Here is a 17001-nt window from a genome sequence, read left to right as displayed (position 1 = left end):
TCACTTGTATAACACGGTAAGATTCCACTTCGATGTTTAAGTAACCCTCCCAGCACTGCTCTCATTTCATCACAAAAAAAGAGTGCAGGTACTCGTGCAACAAGCTCTGACAAGCTGGAAATTACAACATTTCCGAGTGCATTTGAAGGCAGCACCGTTTGGGACTGCCCTTTACAGGAAGACGAGGAAACACTACAGGCGAACAAGGTCGGTGCTGCTTATTTACTGTTTTTTAAAGTGATATTTTAATGGATTGGACATTAAATTAAAAGTAACAATCTCATCTGTTACTTAAAGGGGAGAAAAAGTTTAAATAAAACGACGTTTGACGACGTCTTCCACCCCTGTTGAGGTGTGTCTGTGGATTTATGTTTCTTTGACAAAGTACGATACAAAACAATAACATCCTAAACAATGTCCTCAGACTTCATAATAAATTCATACACCTAAAGTGACGTTTTCAATTGTTTGTACAAAATATTCTGAAAGTGAAAGTATGGCTCACTGTAATGAAATACACACATTTCAATTCTTAAATTAGCATACACTGAAACATTTATTAATGGGAATAAAGATGCATATCAGCTTAGGTATACTGTCAATAAAACGACAAGACACTACATAAATATCGTCACCATGTTAAAATAATCGCCTAACTAATTTTTTCAAGTTTTGCAGGAAACACGAAAAACTTCACCAAAAGTGTAACATATGACATTTATTGATCATTTCACTCAAAAGGATGTAACAAAGGATGGCTATTGGCATAGTAATAACACTGTGTGTAAATTATGTAACTTAAGAGAAATAAATGACTTAGGCAATTTTTTTGAACATGCCTTTGTGACTTAAGCAAGATATGGTAACACTTTATTTTGAAGGTGTCTACATAAGAGTGGCATGAGCGTGTCATAAACATGACATGGGATGTGTCCTGAACATTAATGACACTTTGAAGTAACATTAATGCTCATGATACTTGTTATATCATGTTTCTGAAAGGCTTGTGTGACTCTTATGTAGACACAAGTCATAAAGGCATGTTCAAAAAATTGCCTAAGTCACATTTTATTTTAGACTTAGGCATAATAAATCCTCTTAAGTCACACACTTGACATAGGCCATTATCTTAAAGGGGTAAAATCACATGATCTGATCAACTGAGGATGTAGGTGAGATGATTTAGGCAAAAAAAACAATTTTGACAAAAAATGACTTAAGCAATTATTTTAACAGTGTGACGATATGGATTTTAATAGAAAAAGAAATTGGTTTGCTTTCTGTTACATAATTTGTTCTTTTATATGAGTTTTTCTTATGTTTTGAAACGTACAAACAGATCTGATGGTGCAATCCTTTCTCAACAGCGCTCTGGTTAATTCCACAGGACATCCCCTCTTGAGTCACTTTAACAACAGGGGTGAAGAGGTCAAGAAAGAGGGAGGTCCTCTCATTCCGTCAACACATCTGACGTCTGTGTAGCAGCATGGACAGCCAGGAGGTGGGGCATTTACTGGAGGAGTGCCTCACAGCAGCAGTGGCAGCAGCTCCACAGTCCAGACAGCCCACTGAGGCAGAGAGGCTGAACTACTGCAGCGGCAGAGGTCAGACACAAGATGGTGCTGTTTGTTTAACTTTCATGTGGGCATAGGAGGAAGGCTGCTATATGATACTGGAGAATTTGGTGGTAAAATAATATCCACAATGAGGGACAAAGGCTTTTTTTTCAAATTATATCTGAATCCAACACAGAGTTGGCATAAATTTGAGATGATTTCTTTTTGTTTGGCTATATATACAGTGCAGGCCAAACGTTTGGACACACCCATCTCATTCAATGCGTTTTTCTTTATTTTCATGACTATTTACATTGTAGATTCTCACTGAAGGCATCAAAACCATGAATGAACACATATGGAATTATGTACTTAACAAAAAAAGTGTGAAATAACTGAAAACATGTCTTGTATTTTAGACTCCTCAAAGTAGCCACCCTTTGCTTACTAGAATATAAGACATGTTTTCAGTTATTTCACACTTTTTTGTTAAGTACATAATTCCACATGTGTTCATTCATAGTTTTGATGAATTTACAATGTCAATAGTCATGAAAATAAAGGAAAAACATTGAATGAGAAGGTGTGTCCAAACTTTTGGCCTGTACTGTATATAAAATCAAAATTTGAGAAATTGAGAAAGCACATTTTAATATACTCACAAAATGAATATACATTACAATTTAACAAAATTATCTGCAATAGCGGAAAACTACGCCGAAAAAGGGACACAAGATAAATGATTGTTGGTTGAAATCTGGACAAAGGATGTTTTATTTAATTTTATTCATTTACTTTATTTTTATTTTTCAGTTTCCCCCCCTGAGGGGGTCATATAATATATTTTTCAGGAGCATAAGCTGGGGCAGTACTCATAATAAATCCCTTTCTATATAAAAAATACATTAATTCAGTACAACTGCCTGTAGAGTGCTCAAATATAACATGTTGCTACCTTATTGCTTTGATTTTAACATTATCTCCTTATGTTAAATATAAAGCACTTCAACAACACAAAATACATAAAACTTCTAAAATTAAGTAAGAAAGTAAACCTGCATGTAAGATATGAGCCCCCTCTCCACTATTTGCAGCACTTTTCTCATTAATCTGTCTAGTTTTTCCTTTATTAAACTTAGATGTAGTGTAAATACAGTTATTCCTTTTCTGCAAAAAAAAGGTTTAACAAGTTTATATCTATGGTGTGTTCTTATATAGTAAACAAATAAAAAGTGTTAATGGTGTCCAAATAACTCTCATAACTAATTCAACATTAGTTTGTTTGAAAATCTCTGACGTAACGTCCATTAACAAATGAAATATCAGTGCTGACTTTGTTCTTCTGCCACCAAATGGGAATAGAACCTGTGCATCTCAATAGACCTCCATTTTTTTAACAAGGTGTAGCCCATCACTTAATAATAAAGCATGTTTGCAGTCTGCTATAAAGGAATTTTACTTATGTGCAGTCTTGGGGAAAGTTACTTTTAAGACTAACCAGTTACTCTTTATTGAAAGTAATAAATAAAGTACTTTCAAAGCTCCCTATTTAAATGCTTTTTAAATATGCAGTTTGGTGTGTTGTCACCTCTATTGTGAAGAAATACCAAGCAAACACTACCAACTCTTATCAGAAGAAAACATGGACCGCATCTTCAATTTAATGTTTTTATTCATTTATTGATCATACAAACCAAGATCACAACATACAAAAATGTTTTGGGAAATGTGACGAAGGAACGTACAGCGTGAAAATGAACGAATCACTCACTGAGCCATGTCATTACTCCCCAGTCATAGAAAAGATTAGTTCAAAGTGAACGAACCGTTCACGAACAAAACACCACTATTAGCCACTTAGCTTAGCAGCTAGCAATAGCTCCTCCCTCCTGCTCGGTGTGTCAGATGTTAAGCTCCTCCTCAGCTCCTTTAGTGATCATGGTAAATGTAATAAGTGTAGTGTATTAGCAGTGTTGGAGAAGCGTCCCATCTGTACCCGGGCATGAGCGCGTGACTACAAACCTAACGTAAATGAACAAAACGAGCCTTAACATAGTCAGATAAGACATATAACGACTAGCTAATTACTTGATCAGCAAAAATAAAAACGTTAAGTTTCTTGTTACACCAAAATGTAATCTAATGCGTTACTTTGTAACGTTACCCCGTACACTGATTATTTGACACTACTATCATTTGTGTGTTAAATTAACAGGGGTTAATAAGGGTGAATTACTTTTATTGTGGTACCACCACATAAGGCCCATACAACTTTTTTTTCTCACTATCGATAAGCGGTAAGGTGGAGGTTATAGACAGAATACTTCTTGGTCAATGCCTGGTAGTTGTAGAATATAGTCATGCAGAATAAGACAGAATAAGGCATTAATACAAGCTTTATAATGACTAATAAAGAGCTGATATGCTACTAATATTCACCATTTCCATTTATTTCCTGTAGACCTGCTGTGCGCAGAGCTGGCCTCTCTTCTGCAGGAGGCGATGGAGATGAAGTGGCCCTTTGTGCCGGAGAAGTGGCAGTATAAGCAGTCAGTCAGTGCCAAAGACAAGACCAACCTCAGTGACCTCATCAGCAAGCACCTATCCCAGCTGCTGGTAATAATGACACAGCTTATTTCCTCTCCATTTTTTTTTTTTTTTTTTTTTTTTTAATATTTAATTTATTCATTAATATGATTTAATTCAATGTAATTGTTATTATTATTATTATTATTATTATTGTTGTTGTTGTTGTTGTTGTTGTTGTTGTTGATGTTGTTATTATTATTATTATTATTATTATTTATTAATTAATACATTTATTTTATTTTTATTTTTATTAACTCAAGTATTTGTTTTCCTCCGAGATTACTGTTGGTTATGAGAGGGAGGGATGGGGTTTTATGACTGTATGTTCGTTGTTGTGTTCATCGTGTATTACTTTTTGGGAAAAAACTCAATAAATAAAGTTTTGAAAAAAAAATAATGACACAGCCAAGTCATGGTTTCTTTGTGATGTCACTGAAAAAAGAAATTCAGTAACTGTGTTTGTTGTGTTGCCAGGCTGTTCTAAAAGCTTCCATCGTGGCTCAGGAGCCAGGCACAGCGCTGGCGGTGGTCTTCTTAGTTGACCGCTTCCTCTACTGGACAGACGAGTCCAGCAGGCTGCTGAAGATCACCAGGCTGCTCCACAGACACCACCCTGGCACCCCTGTGGCCCCGCAGCTGGTCATACGCCAGGCCAGAGTCTACTTTAACTCTGGTACAGTGGGGTGGGGGGCTACTATTCTTCATTTAGGCTACGTTTACATGAGGACGGTCTGAACAGAAGACGCAAAAGTGGCGTTGCGACTTCACTTTTTATTCCGCGTTTAGACGATCGTTTTCAGGAGGAAATATGCTGCATACCATGACGCAAAAGTGTATGGAATTGGATTGTATGCAGCCAGGCGGCATCACTTAAAGCCATAAGAGCATCTTTGGGCATGTGGAAGTTTTCACACCACATATTTTCATCAGCTACTCCTTCCACAAAGTTATCCCCCATCCACTAGATCTCCCAGGTCCAAAGCCGTCTGACTCGCCTCCGACCAATCGGTGCATCCAAAATGTGATAGAGGTAATTCCAGATCCTTCTCTGTTCAGTAATACTATCTGTACATATCCTGTACATTTGGTGGAAAGACTCCTGTAAGTTTATTAGAGCTGCCAGAGCAGCTTGAAGGTCCGACGCATGGAAATAATCCCACGTTTGTTTATTTTCCTGAACTGGAGCATGTATGTGACGTAAACGCGTACGCGACGTGAGCAGATCTGAGCAGAGTTTTGTGTCTTGGCAGTGTAGACGACACGCTACGGTGGAGCGGATTCAACTTTTCCTCTTTGGAAGGTGGTTTCAGATTTTTGCGTTTTTAAGCCCCAAAAACGCCGTCACCGTCTAAACGAAAGGCAGTTCCGATAAAATATTTTGTCGTTTTTACCCGCAAGCGTCCTCGTGTAAACGGGGCGTTAGTGGCACTGAATAAATGTGAATGGATGAGTAAAACGTCATAAATTATCTTAACCATTACACATTGTCTTTATAGAGACATGTGCTGTTTTGACCTGGATAAATGTGAACATAACAATCATCTTCTCTTCAGGCAAACTCCAGAAGGCAGAATACATACTGAGCAGTCTGATTAACAACAGTGGAGTCACAGGTACAATGTGATATTCTAACTGCCTTTGATGATGAATTACAGTGATTCCCAACCAAGGGTATTTGTACCTCTGCAGTTGCCAAGCAGTGAAAGAGATTAAAATATAAAAAGATTGCAGAGCAGCTAAACTAATTTGAAAAATAACTGATTTCATTAAATGAATATATCCATTTGTTATTGTAGTTCTGATGGAGCTAAACTGGTAGCTAATGACTTAACAGTTCAAATGGTAAATAAATGATGAAGCAAAAATGACTGACTAAACCAGTAGTTCTCAACCTTTTTGAGTCGCGACCCCCAATTTAACATGCATGTTGTCCGTGACCCCCACTCACTGAACACAATCTCACACGCACAGTTCAGATCACCCAAAAAAGAAACAAAATGACCAAAAAAAGACACAAAATGACCAAAAAAGACACAAATTGACCAAAAAAGACACAAAATGACCAAAAAAGGAAACAAAATGACCAAAAAAGGCACAAATTGACCATAAAATGATCGAAAAAAGACACAAAATTACCTAAAAAGACACTAAATGAACAGAAAAGACACAAAATGACCAAAAAAAGACACAAAATGAACAAAAAAGACACAAATTGACCAAAAAAGACACAAAATGACCAAAAAAAGGAAACAAAATGACCAAAAAAGACACAAATTGATGACAAAATGATCGAAAAAAGACACAAAATGACCTAAAAAGACACAAAATGAACAGAAAAGACACAAAATGACCAAAAAAAGACACAAAATGAACAAAAAAGACACAAATTGACCAAAAAAGACACAAAATGACCAAAAAAAGGAAACAAAATGACCAAAAAAGACACAAATTGACCACAAAATGATCGAAAAAAGACACAAAATGACCTAAAAAGACATGTTTATGTTAAAACTGTTGCAGTGTTTTCCAAAGATAAGATGGTGATTGTGCTTATGAAAACTGGGATGATAATGATGACTTTACTCATTTTTATTAAGAACCAATATTTTTTCCACTGTGCTTGGACTCAATTTCACATTGCACTTTATATATGTTCATATATCATATATATCACATATATATATAAACACTCAAACCACTCCCTGAACCATCGAGGCTTCAAACGTCATCAATGACGTCATTCGCCCTTAAAGAAACAAGCCTCAATATGCGCTTCATGAAAGCCGAAGCCTCAGTCTGTCCCACCACTATCGCTTACCAAACAAACCAACGTCAATATTCACAGTTTGAATGTTTTTTTTAAATCACAAAACTATATCCACTTTAATATAATACATGTTGTTATACATGTGGAACATACATCAGACAGGGTTGTGGGGGTACCTCAGACCAAAAAGGTTGGGAACCACTGATGTATCGTGTTTTTTTGCAAGCTGAATAAAAGCAAATGTCTGTTTTCTTCCACAGGTTGTTGGGTGTACCAGTCTGAAAGTGACAGGGCTCTTGTACAGGCCGTAAGTCTTCAAGTACGTGGAATGATTTTGCAAAAACTAGGTAAGATCTTTTTTTCCTGAATGAAAAAAACAACATTTACTCTGGTGATACAGTGATACGATGGGTTGTTTTGTGCTCTTTTTCAGGCCTGTGGCTGCAGGCTGCAGAGCTAATCTGGGCCTCTCTGGTTGGCTATTACGCACTTCCTCAACCTGATAAAAAGGTAGCCCAGAGAACAATATTGCCATCACAGTTATGAGCTTATAAACATGTCCCAGTTTACACACTGTCATAAACCTTTGCTCTGCATGGATATTTTACAGGGCATTGGAACATCTCTTGGCATACTGGCCAACATACTGGTGTCTATGAATGATGAGGACTTCCACACTTTTAGGACTCATCCAGATATTGATTTGGTAAGTGTAACTGATATAGTTGTGTATTTCATTATTGCTGACTTTGTATCAAGGTTATAATAGTTTTGGATTTTTCATTAGTTTTAGTTTTAATTTCGTTGTGAATTTTTGTTTTCAAATTCAGTTAGTTTTAGTTAGTTTTTAGAGTGAGTTTGCTAGTTTTAGTTTAGTTTTTATTTTTTGAAAATGCCTCAATAAGGTTATTAACTCTTACAGTTCGGGGTGTTTTGTATTTTGGTTGAAGTGTAGACATCCCAGTCACAGTAAACATATTTACCATGTGTTCCTGTATGTTGAAATAGAAACACTGAATTATGTATGAAAAAAGTTGACAAAGACAAAAACTAAGGACATTTTCACTATAATTTTCGTTAGTTTTCGTTAGTTTTTTTGTAACCACACAATACAGTTTCAGTTAGTTATCGTTTTTTAAAAAACTCTTGTTTTTATTTTTATTTCAGTTAACGAAAATGTCTTTTCAATTTTAGTTTTCGTTATTTTGTTAGTTTTCGTTAACTATAATAACCTTGCTTTGTATAATAACTGGTCTCTGTCTGATTGGTTGATGCAGTCTTTACTTGGGGACAGGAGTCATCGTCTTCTTTCAGCAGCCCAGGCAGCTCAGTTGGCCGTGGTATACAGCCAGTATACTTCACTCTATGTGCTCACCAATGTGGTAAGTTGTTCTATTAGCAGGTTTCTGCCACTGCTCTTCCCCACTAAATTAGCTCTGGTTCTTGAAGCGGTTCTGAAATATGGTTGTGTACCAAACTTGGTATGTTTTCGGGTACCGATCGAATTACATTGCTACTACAGAGTATGAATTCCTCAAAATGAATCAGTACAGGTGGGACTCACCAGAGGCCCCATAATACCATTTTATCATGATAAGATATTATTGCGATTTTAAGCATTCTGCGCTATGGTGAGTATTGTGATACAATATATTGAGATTTAACTGTTTAACTGCATTTTCTGCATTTTGTTTCACAAAATTAAATTCAGTCAAGAATTGTTTTGTCAAATAAGAGACAATTCTCAGTCTATTCATCTCACTTCAGTCTTTTTATTTCTCCACAATGAGAGCAAACCCACAGACTGACCAACAAAGTATTCAGTCAAACTGAACTGAACTGATATCAAACATGTATGGACGACAACAACTGCAGCATTTTGTCAAACTTTCCTCAACTTTAAGCTTCACTGCTCTGATTTTTTTTGAATGAAACATTAAAAAAAGCCTAACTTATTTCGACGTGAATGCCAGACGCACATGGTACCTATGGATTCCTTAGATCTTCTAGTTACATATGATACCAGTATCTCCAGTATATTCCTAAAATGTAGGCCACTACAGCCTCCAGAAAAAGGAAAAAAAAACAGCGAAAAATACTGTCAGCCGGCTGGACCGCTAAACATTGATACTTGGCAGCCATGAATCGATATTATATTGTAATAAAATAATATTTTACCCCCACCTCTATTAATCAGTACCTACTTTTGGTAACTGAGAGCCCATCTGGTTGAGACAGTAGGCTAAGTGTTATTGCTATTATAACAAAATGTTCTAAGCAATGTTGAAATTGAGAATTTGGACTTAATTTTACAACTGAAATTCAATTTTTGTTATTACAGAGAGAGTAAAGAACAGAAAAAAGATACTGTTGTGTACCAGTACCGAATTCCAGTTAGAATGTTAGCAACCCTGCTTGGAAATAGCCTGTGAAGTGTTTTCACTTGATTTTAGCAAAACCTTTTTTTTTTTTTTTTGAAAAGTCTTTTTATTGGTATTTGTAATTAAACAAAAAACAGGTTACAGATTCTGTAAGTGTACACAATAACTCCCCCCTATCCCCCCACCCCACCCCACCCCAAATAAATAAAATAAAATAAAAAATATGAAAATAAATAGTAATAAAAAAATAATAATAATAATAATAATTAAAAAAAAGAAAAAATAAACCTTTTTTTATCAAGGATGTGTCGTCGATGGTGTTGCACAATGCACAACAGAAAAAAATGAGGAGTGCATTGAATAACTTAAAAAAAAGAAGCCTGGAACAACTATGAATGAGATTGCACTGTCTCAATTGTTTTTCTTCCTTTTTTTTCACCCTGTAGAATATAGATAAGTCAAGTCAAAGTCAACTTTATTGTCAATTTTCTATCTGTACAAGACACGCAGAGATTGAAATAATGTTTCTCACAGTCCCACGTTGTGTAAGAAAAAAAAAGATATATATAGAAAAAAAAGGATAAGAGAAGGAAATGTGCAAAACATGCCCACTGATGATGTCACGGTTTGCACTTCTGGTCAATGTAAGCTGCTATTTTTTTAATTCCAGTTTGGAACCGACTTTTAGTTCTGAACCAATTTTTTTTGGTCAAAATGCTCAGAATGCTTAAAATTAAGTGCTTGAACCAGAATGGAACCTTTTCTATGTTTTTTTTTTTTTTTTTTTTTAGATTTTTTTTTTTGGCATTTTTACATGCTTTATTGAAAGTGAGAGACAGATAGAAAGGGGGTGACAGAGGGGAGGACATGCGGTAAAGAGAGCTCAGGCCGGATTCGAACCCGGCTCCACCGCAGCGAGGACTGTAGCCTCTATACATGGGGCGCCTGTGTAAACCACTACGCTACGGACCACCCCAACCTTTTCTATGTTGATGGAAAAGAGATCATTCTTGACTTGAATCAGAGTTTTTAAAAATCTGACATTTCTGTTATAAGTTATAAACTATTCTTGTTCTTCTTTCTGAACTCTTTTTTTTCTTTAGACAACTCAAGGAACCTGCTTGTTATCGTACAGCTTCTCGGTGGAGTGCCCTGCCTCTCAAAGGCAGTCTTTCCTCCAGAAGGCTAAAGAGGCATTTGCAATCGGCCTGCTCACCAAAGCAGAGGGTGAGCTGGTCACCAGCAAACAGGAGCTCCACACCTTCATAAAGGCTGCCTATTCACTCACTGTCACTCACAAATGGCTTGGCACTCCGCAAGAAGTTGTAGCACTGGCAACTCAAGCTTCCCAAAAAGCTTTAGCAAATTTCTACGATTACTGCAATGCAGATACCCAAGACAAAGACGGCCTCTGTGCTGAGATCATGCATCTGGTCTCCCGAGTCAAGCTTCTATTGCAAGTGGAGTCTTTTCTTAACTCAGACAAGGGGTCTTTTATTCCTGACAGCTACAGAAACATTGAAGACACAATGGTAAAGTTCACTCTGGAAGGTTTCGCCAAAGTGATGCAGAGATTCCAAAAGTATCACGCATCAGTGTGCGAGACAGCCAGCACAAACTGTAAGAGAAGCAAAGATGAGATAGATGGGGTGAGGTTATGTATAACTGCATTCGGGACAACCATTGGTACACTCAACACAGAATGTATTACAGAGGCCTGCAAAGTGCCACCCAAAGGCGAGGAGCCCAAAAATAGAACTTCATCTGCTGGTCACCCACCTCAAAACGACCTTTGTGCTACTCTAGGAAGCACAGATGACCTCGGCTCTTCGTGGCAGAACTTCTCTTTGAGTAGTTCAGGCTCTCCCAGGCCCAGCAGCAATGGCTTCACAGGAAGTAGTGGTGCAGCAAATGCACGCAATCAGAGCTGTCTAACCACTGAGACTGACGATGAGAAGTCAGACAGCTTGCTACAATCCGCTGATGGAAACAAGAAGCGAGACTTTCAGGCTTGGAACTCTGGTTCCCAAACCGCCCCCAGATCTGCAGTGCCGGCCACTTCCTCTTCCAATGCGAGCAGTGGTTCAGAGAAGTTTGAAGTGATACAAGCTGGTATTGAGACACTGGCAACTGAGGACTGGATGACCGATGTTGGTATGGCGCTGGAACCATCACCAGCTGAAGGAGCAGTACACTCTTTATCCCATCTAGCTCTCAAGACATCCTCCAGCTCCCTCGGTGATAGTTTCGGTTCCAAGTCATCGTGGGAGAAAATTTCAGCTGACCTGAACTCCCCCACAAACACAAAACCTCAACCAAGCAGCAGCCTATCAAAAGCAGGAAGAGGCCACTACAGCCAGTCACCACAGTCTGATGGGAGTTTCATTCTCTTGGAAACCGGCGATTCTAAAAGCGATGATTCAGCTCATGATCCCACACACAAAAAACACACATCTGGATGGGAATTCAGACAAAACATGCACACTGAGCTTGACTCTGAAGATCCCAAGAACGCTTTAGCAACCCCACACCCAAAGCTCCCCCAGTCTGTCCCAGAGCAGTGTGCTTCTACTGAAACCTCCACGGAGAGTTCATTTGAGATGCTGGGGGAGCATCACAGTGACGTGACTTCAGAAAAAACAAGCGTCCCTCACTTGAAGAACCCCTTGTGCTACAGCTGCAGAAAGCACAGCACTGTAGCTGGTGTCCCCGAGAGTCAGTACCTGTTGTCACAGCAGGATTACCAAGCACTGCTGGCTGGTGTCTGCCATGAATGTCTGATGAAGAGACTTCATAGTGACAAGACACAGTTTAAAGTCAAGACACACAGAACTGCATACAGTAAGTTTGAATTGAAATGTGTCTGCATTATTGGTAGATCTTCTAGGGATGGCAATGTTGGTTCACCACTTTGGTCCAGACTAAAATATCTCAACTATTGCATGGATTGCCATGAATTGTAATGACTCTGGTGATACTCTGACAATGTATGTCCATTTCCTTTCTGATACAACCTCTCATACATGTCTTCTCATAATACCTCAATGCAATAAATCCAAACTATCCCTTTAATAAATGAATTGATTGCAACTGTCCAATCTTTATATTTCATTTCTATCAGGTGCTCTTCATCTGAAGTTCTCTAAAGCCACGGGACTGTGGACAGCCAGGGAGACATGTGTTTACATCGGGGAGCCGATGGGGATGAAGGGCCAGCAGAGAACAGCGATATGGGTGCAGTTTTTACATCAGGAGGAGAGGTTAAGCAGGTATACAGCTGCACATTCAAGGGACAAACTAAACTAAATGACTTTAAGTCTCACTTTGTCTGTTTATTGTTGTCCTCAGCTATGTGGGGAAAGATTACTTGAAGCCAAAGCAGATCCAGTTCCATCTGAAAGATGTGGAGAGACAGATGACAGCCCAGTACTATGTGACGGAATTCAACAAGAGTCTTTATGACAAGGAAGTCATGGCTCAGATCTTCTTCATTCCCTCAGAAGCACTGTTGGTAAGTTAATTGGTAAGATTTACCACATTTAGGGAAAATAGATGGATAGAGAAAGCAGATAATGCATTACAACTAAAAAAATACGCAAATTTCACCTCCAAATATGGTGAGGTTGTGAATGTGATTTAAAAAGTTTTAAAAAAGGCGTTTATTCTTCCGGAATAATAATAATAATAATAATAATAATAATAATAATAATAATAATAATAAACAGACCAATTACAATAGGGTCCTCGCACTTTCAGTGCTCGGTCCCTAATTAAATAATTCAGAGCTCTTGATTTACCGGTCCATCTATGTTCCAACCCTCACCTATGGTCATGAGCTTTGGGTAGTGGCTGAAAGAAAGAGATTGCGGATACAAGCAGCTGAAATGAGTTTCCTCCGTATGGTGGCTGGGCTCAGCCTTAGAGATAGGGTAAGGAGCTCAGACGTCTCGGAGCTCAGAGTAGAGCCGCTGCTCCTTCACGCCGCAAGGAGCCAGCTGAGGCAGTTCGGACTTTTGGTCAGGATGCTTCCCTCGGGGTCCCCCAGGAGGAGCTGGACGCTGTGGCTGGGGAGAGGGGCAAGTAATGCTTAGCCTGCTTCCCCCGCGACCCGGCCCCGGATAAGCGGATAAAAAATGGATGGATGGATTGATCATAAATCCCACTTTAATATGATCCCATACATAAATACATACCATCAGAGGCAGCAGATAACAGAACAGCCTGCAGCAGCCTTGGAGCAGTGTTGGTTGAAATTCAGATGTAATACCCCGCTACACCCTGCCGTTGTTTGTTTATGGCTTGAAGGTTAGTCTCATGTAGAAGAGTCAAATTTCTGTTGGTTTTTAGTCTGGATTGTACTATGAGCTGCTAAAATGGGAAATGATGACGCAATTAATAGCTTCGTGTTGGGTGTTTTGGATTAATTTGACCATTTTGGCCTTAATACCTCATAATACCAAATAGTAATTCTGTAATGCTTGCACTGGTGAGTATTTTGAGTAGTGTCAGAATACTTCTAACACCACATTTACAGACATAATAAACCATTGTAATACGCAAAAAAAATGATACTACACAAAGACAGGCTATAATTATATCCTAATTTCCCTCTTGTGTTCTTTGCAGATTCTCAATGGAGATGAGATTGTGGGCTGTGTAACAGTGGAGCCCTATATGCTTGGAGACTTTGTCAAACTGACCAACAACACTGGGAAGAAGGACAACAGTTTCCCGGCTACAGAATACGGCCTCGCCTTTGGACATTTCACCTACTTGCTATCTGAGTGCCAGGAAGTTGTTGTGGACCTTCAAGGTGTGTATGTGTGTGTGTCACTTAAATCAATATAATGAAGAGGGGTTTTTTTAATTGTTAAATCATTTTGTTTTATTTTTGTACAGGGTGGGTGACCGCCAATGGCAAAGGGCTGACCTACCTCACTGACCCTCAGATTCACTCCACCAAGACCCCCAAAGGCCCCTCCAACTTTGCAGCCAGGGGTCTCAGGTTCTTCCTGGAAGAGCAGCATGGACCAGAGTGCAATGATGTTTGCCAGCTGCTCAGACTACCTCCAGTGGTCAAACAGTCACATGGTCCACCCATAGACTGTATGTAAAGATAGACTCCACTTCCTCCCTCTGTGCACAACCGAAGCTAAAGTTTTGCATAGGGATATCATCATTTGGAGCCAGAGTGTGTGGAGTAATAATGGGGGTTAGAGCCGCAGCATCAAGGTCCCGCCCACACACTCTCCCAACTCAATCTTAAGTCAATCTCAGCTGTCAATCATGAAATCACACCTCATCAAATAACTTGGAAGAAAAAAACCCAAACCTATTAGAAAAATTAACACCACAACAGAAATCATATTTGTGAGAAATGCATTTGAAGTTTACTTTTAATTTTTCAGTTTGCTTCTTGATATGCAGTTGTGCAATCAGTTATTCCCAAATAAGTGGAAACTGTTTTTAGCTCGTCAAATATGAGTACCGTGTCGAGTGATGCATGTTTCTGAGTTTAAGTTTACATCATTTAGCTGAATAAATGTTACTTCAATCAATTCACTGTATATTCCATGTACAGCAGGCATAAGTTATGTATTTTAGCTACCTAACTCTGATAACATTTGAAGCACTACACCAGGGGCGTATAGATATCTCTCATATCAACATAATAGTACTTTTTTAATGAAAAAACGTAATCAATAAAATTATATATATATTTGAAATACATTCTATCTGGGGTGCTAAATGTACAATAAACCATAGACTTGGATGTCATTTTAATTAAGTCCATACTGTTCATAGACTCATTTTTTGAATTTGTCATGTAAAAATGTCTCATGTTTCCATGTTTCAGAATTGAAAAAGAAATTCTTCATGTTATTCAGATTAAAATCTATTTTATTTCATTTAAAATATTGTTTTTGTCATCGATCACGAGCTCTTCACTCTGTGGTTGGATTGCTGTCTAACAGGACTGACAGTGCAGGAATCACCTGACACTCTGACAACTATTTTTAATTCTGAAGCTCGTGATATATGAAACGTTTCCATCACCAGCACTGTGCTGATCTGATCTTTAACTGCTCCTAAAAGTTGTTGTTTTACCTACAGATTTTATATTTTACAACCATTTCGTTGGCCAAATATGAGTCGAGTATGGAGTGATGCATGTTTTTGAGTTTCAAGTTGACATAATTTAGCTGAATAAATGCTACTTAAATCAATTCACTGCATGTACAGCGGGCATATACCTTTGAGGTTATCCTGGACAGTATTTGTCATTCTTTTGGATTGTTGCAATAAGTGGTGGAAGAAGTATTCAGATCCCTTACTTAAGTAAAAGTATTAATACCACACTGAAATTACTCCACTACAAGTAAAAGTCCTGCATTCAAAACTTACTTCAGTAAAATAAAGCATCATCACCAAAATGTACTTAAAGTATCATCAGTAAAAGTACTCGATATGCAGAATGGACCGACTCAGACTGTTTTATATATTCCAAAAATATTATTGGATTATTTCCATTGATGCATTTGTGAAAGCAGTGTTTTTATTATTTCAATGTAGGGCTAATTTTAACTACTTCATATACTGTTATGAGGTTTAATTTTTTTTTTTTCAATCAAATTTTTGTCTAACTTGAATGTTTATGTTAAATCTCAATCTTAAAAGTGTAGTTAAAAGTACAATATTTGCCTCAAAATGTAGTGGAGTAGAAGCATAAAGTTAGATGAAATGGAAATACTAAAGTGAAGTACAAGTGGCTCATAAATTTATAATAATGTACCGTACTTGAGTAAATGTACTTAGTTACATTCAACCTCTGGTTGCAATAATAATAAAAATGCATTTTCATAAAGCAAGCATATGTGTCCACTCCCGTGTTGATAAGAGTATTAAAAACTAGAAAAATAGATATCCTGTTAAGGTACATTTAGAACAGATAAATGTGCGATTAATTTGTGATTAATCGCAAGTTAACTATGGGCAATCATGAGATTAATTGCAATTAAATCTCTTATTTATGTATATTCCAATGCAATAAATCATGAAATCCACCTGATGCTTGTGTGTTTTGATTTGGAGATAAAAGGTCTTTCGATCACAAGCTCTTAGATTGCTGTCTAACAGGACTAACAGTGCAGGAATCACCTGACACTGTGACAACTATTGTTAATTCTGAAGCTTGTGATATGTGAAAAGTTTCCATCATAACACAGTGCAGGGCGTTCCCGGTGGCACACCTGGTAGAGCGCATACCACCCCAAAAATATCTTTAAAAAAAAAAACACATTGTAAATCTGATCTTTAACTGCTCATAAAAGTTTGTTTTTTCCGATAGATTTTTAATTTTATAACCATTTCATTATCATATGAATATCAGTAGTGACTTTTAATTTGAAAGTTAAATATAAGTAGGTTACAAATAACTAGCCATCTTTGCTCAACTCTAATGAAACTGTGATTGAATATTCCCTAATGTAAATACATCACAGCTGCTACCTGCCAGTCAGGTGACTTTTACACTGCGAAGGTCAGTCAATCTTTTTTAATGTGAACGTTTATTTGCTACTGACAAACACTGTTAATAATATCTGATTATATAACAATATGTCTGCTATATGTGTCTGCTCTTTTCTCCTTCAAACCTATCACAGTGGTGCATAGGTCAGAATCAGAAAACAATCAGATTAATACAGCA

General features: G+C 37.7%; 1 protein-coding gene across 1 annotated transcript; it reads left to right on the top strand.

Moving 5' to 3' along the window:
• Positions 1-1477: 1477 nt before the first annotated feature.
• Positions 1478-15209, top strand: alpk1 (alpha-kinase 1; the record flags this gene model as incomplete). Its single annotated transcript, XM_059354437.1, has 13 exons — positions 1478-1604; positions 4018-4172; positions 4620-4818; positions 5699-5758; positions 7173-7259; positions 7346-7422; positions 7523-7618; positions 8190-8294; positions 10397-12134; positions 12415-12562; positions 12642-12804; positions 13920-14106; positions 14193-15209. Coding segments are annotated over 13 exons (3357 nt in total), but the record flags the coding sequence as incomplete, so codon positions are not given.
• Between the last annotated feature and the right edge of the window lie 1792 nt (positions 15210-17001).

The sequence above is a fragment of the Centropristis striata genome, chromosome 17 (assembly GCF_030273125.1).
Source record: "Centropristis striata isolate RG_2023a ecotype Rhode Island chromosome 17, C.striata_1.0, whole genome shotgun sequence".
Taxonomy (NCBI): domain Eukaryota; kingdom Metazoa; phylum Chordata; class Actinopteri; order Perciformes; family Serranidae; genus Centropristis; species Centropristis striata.
This window is presented reverse-complemented; position numbering and strand designations above follow the sequence as displayed.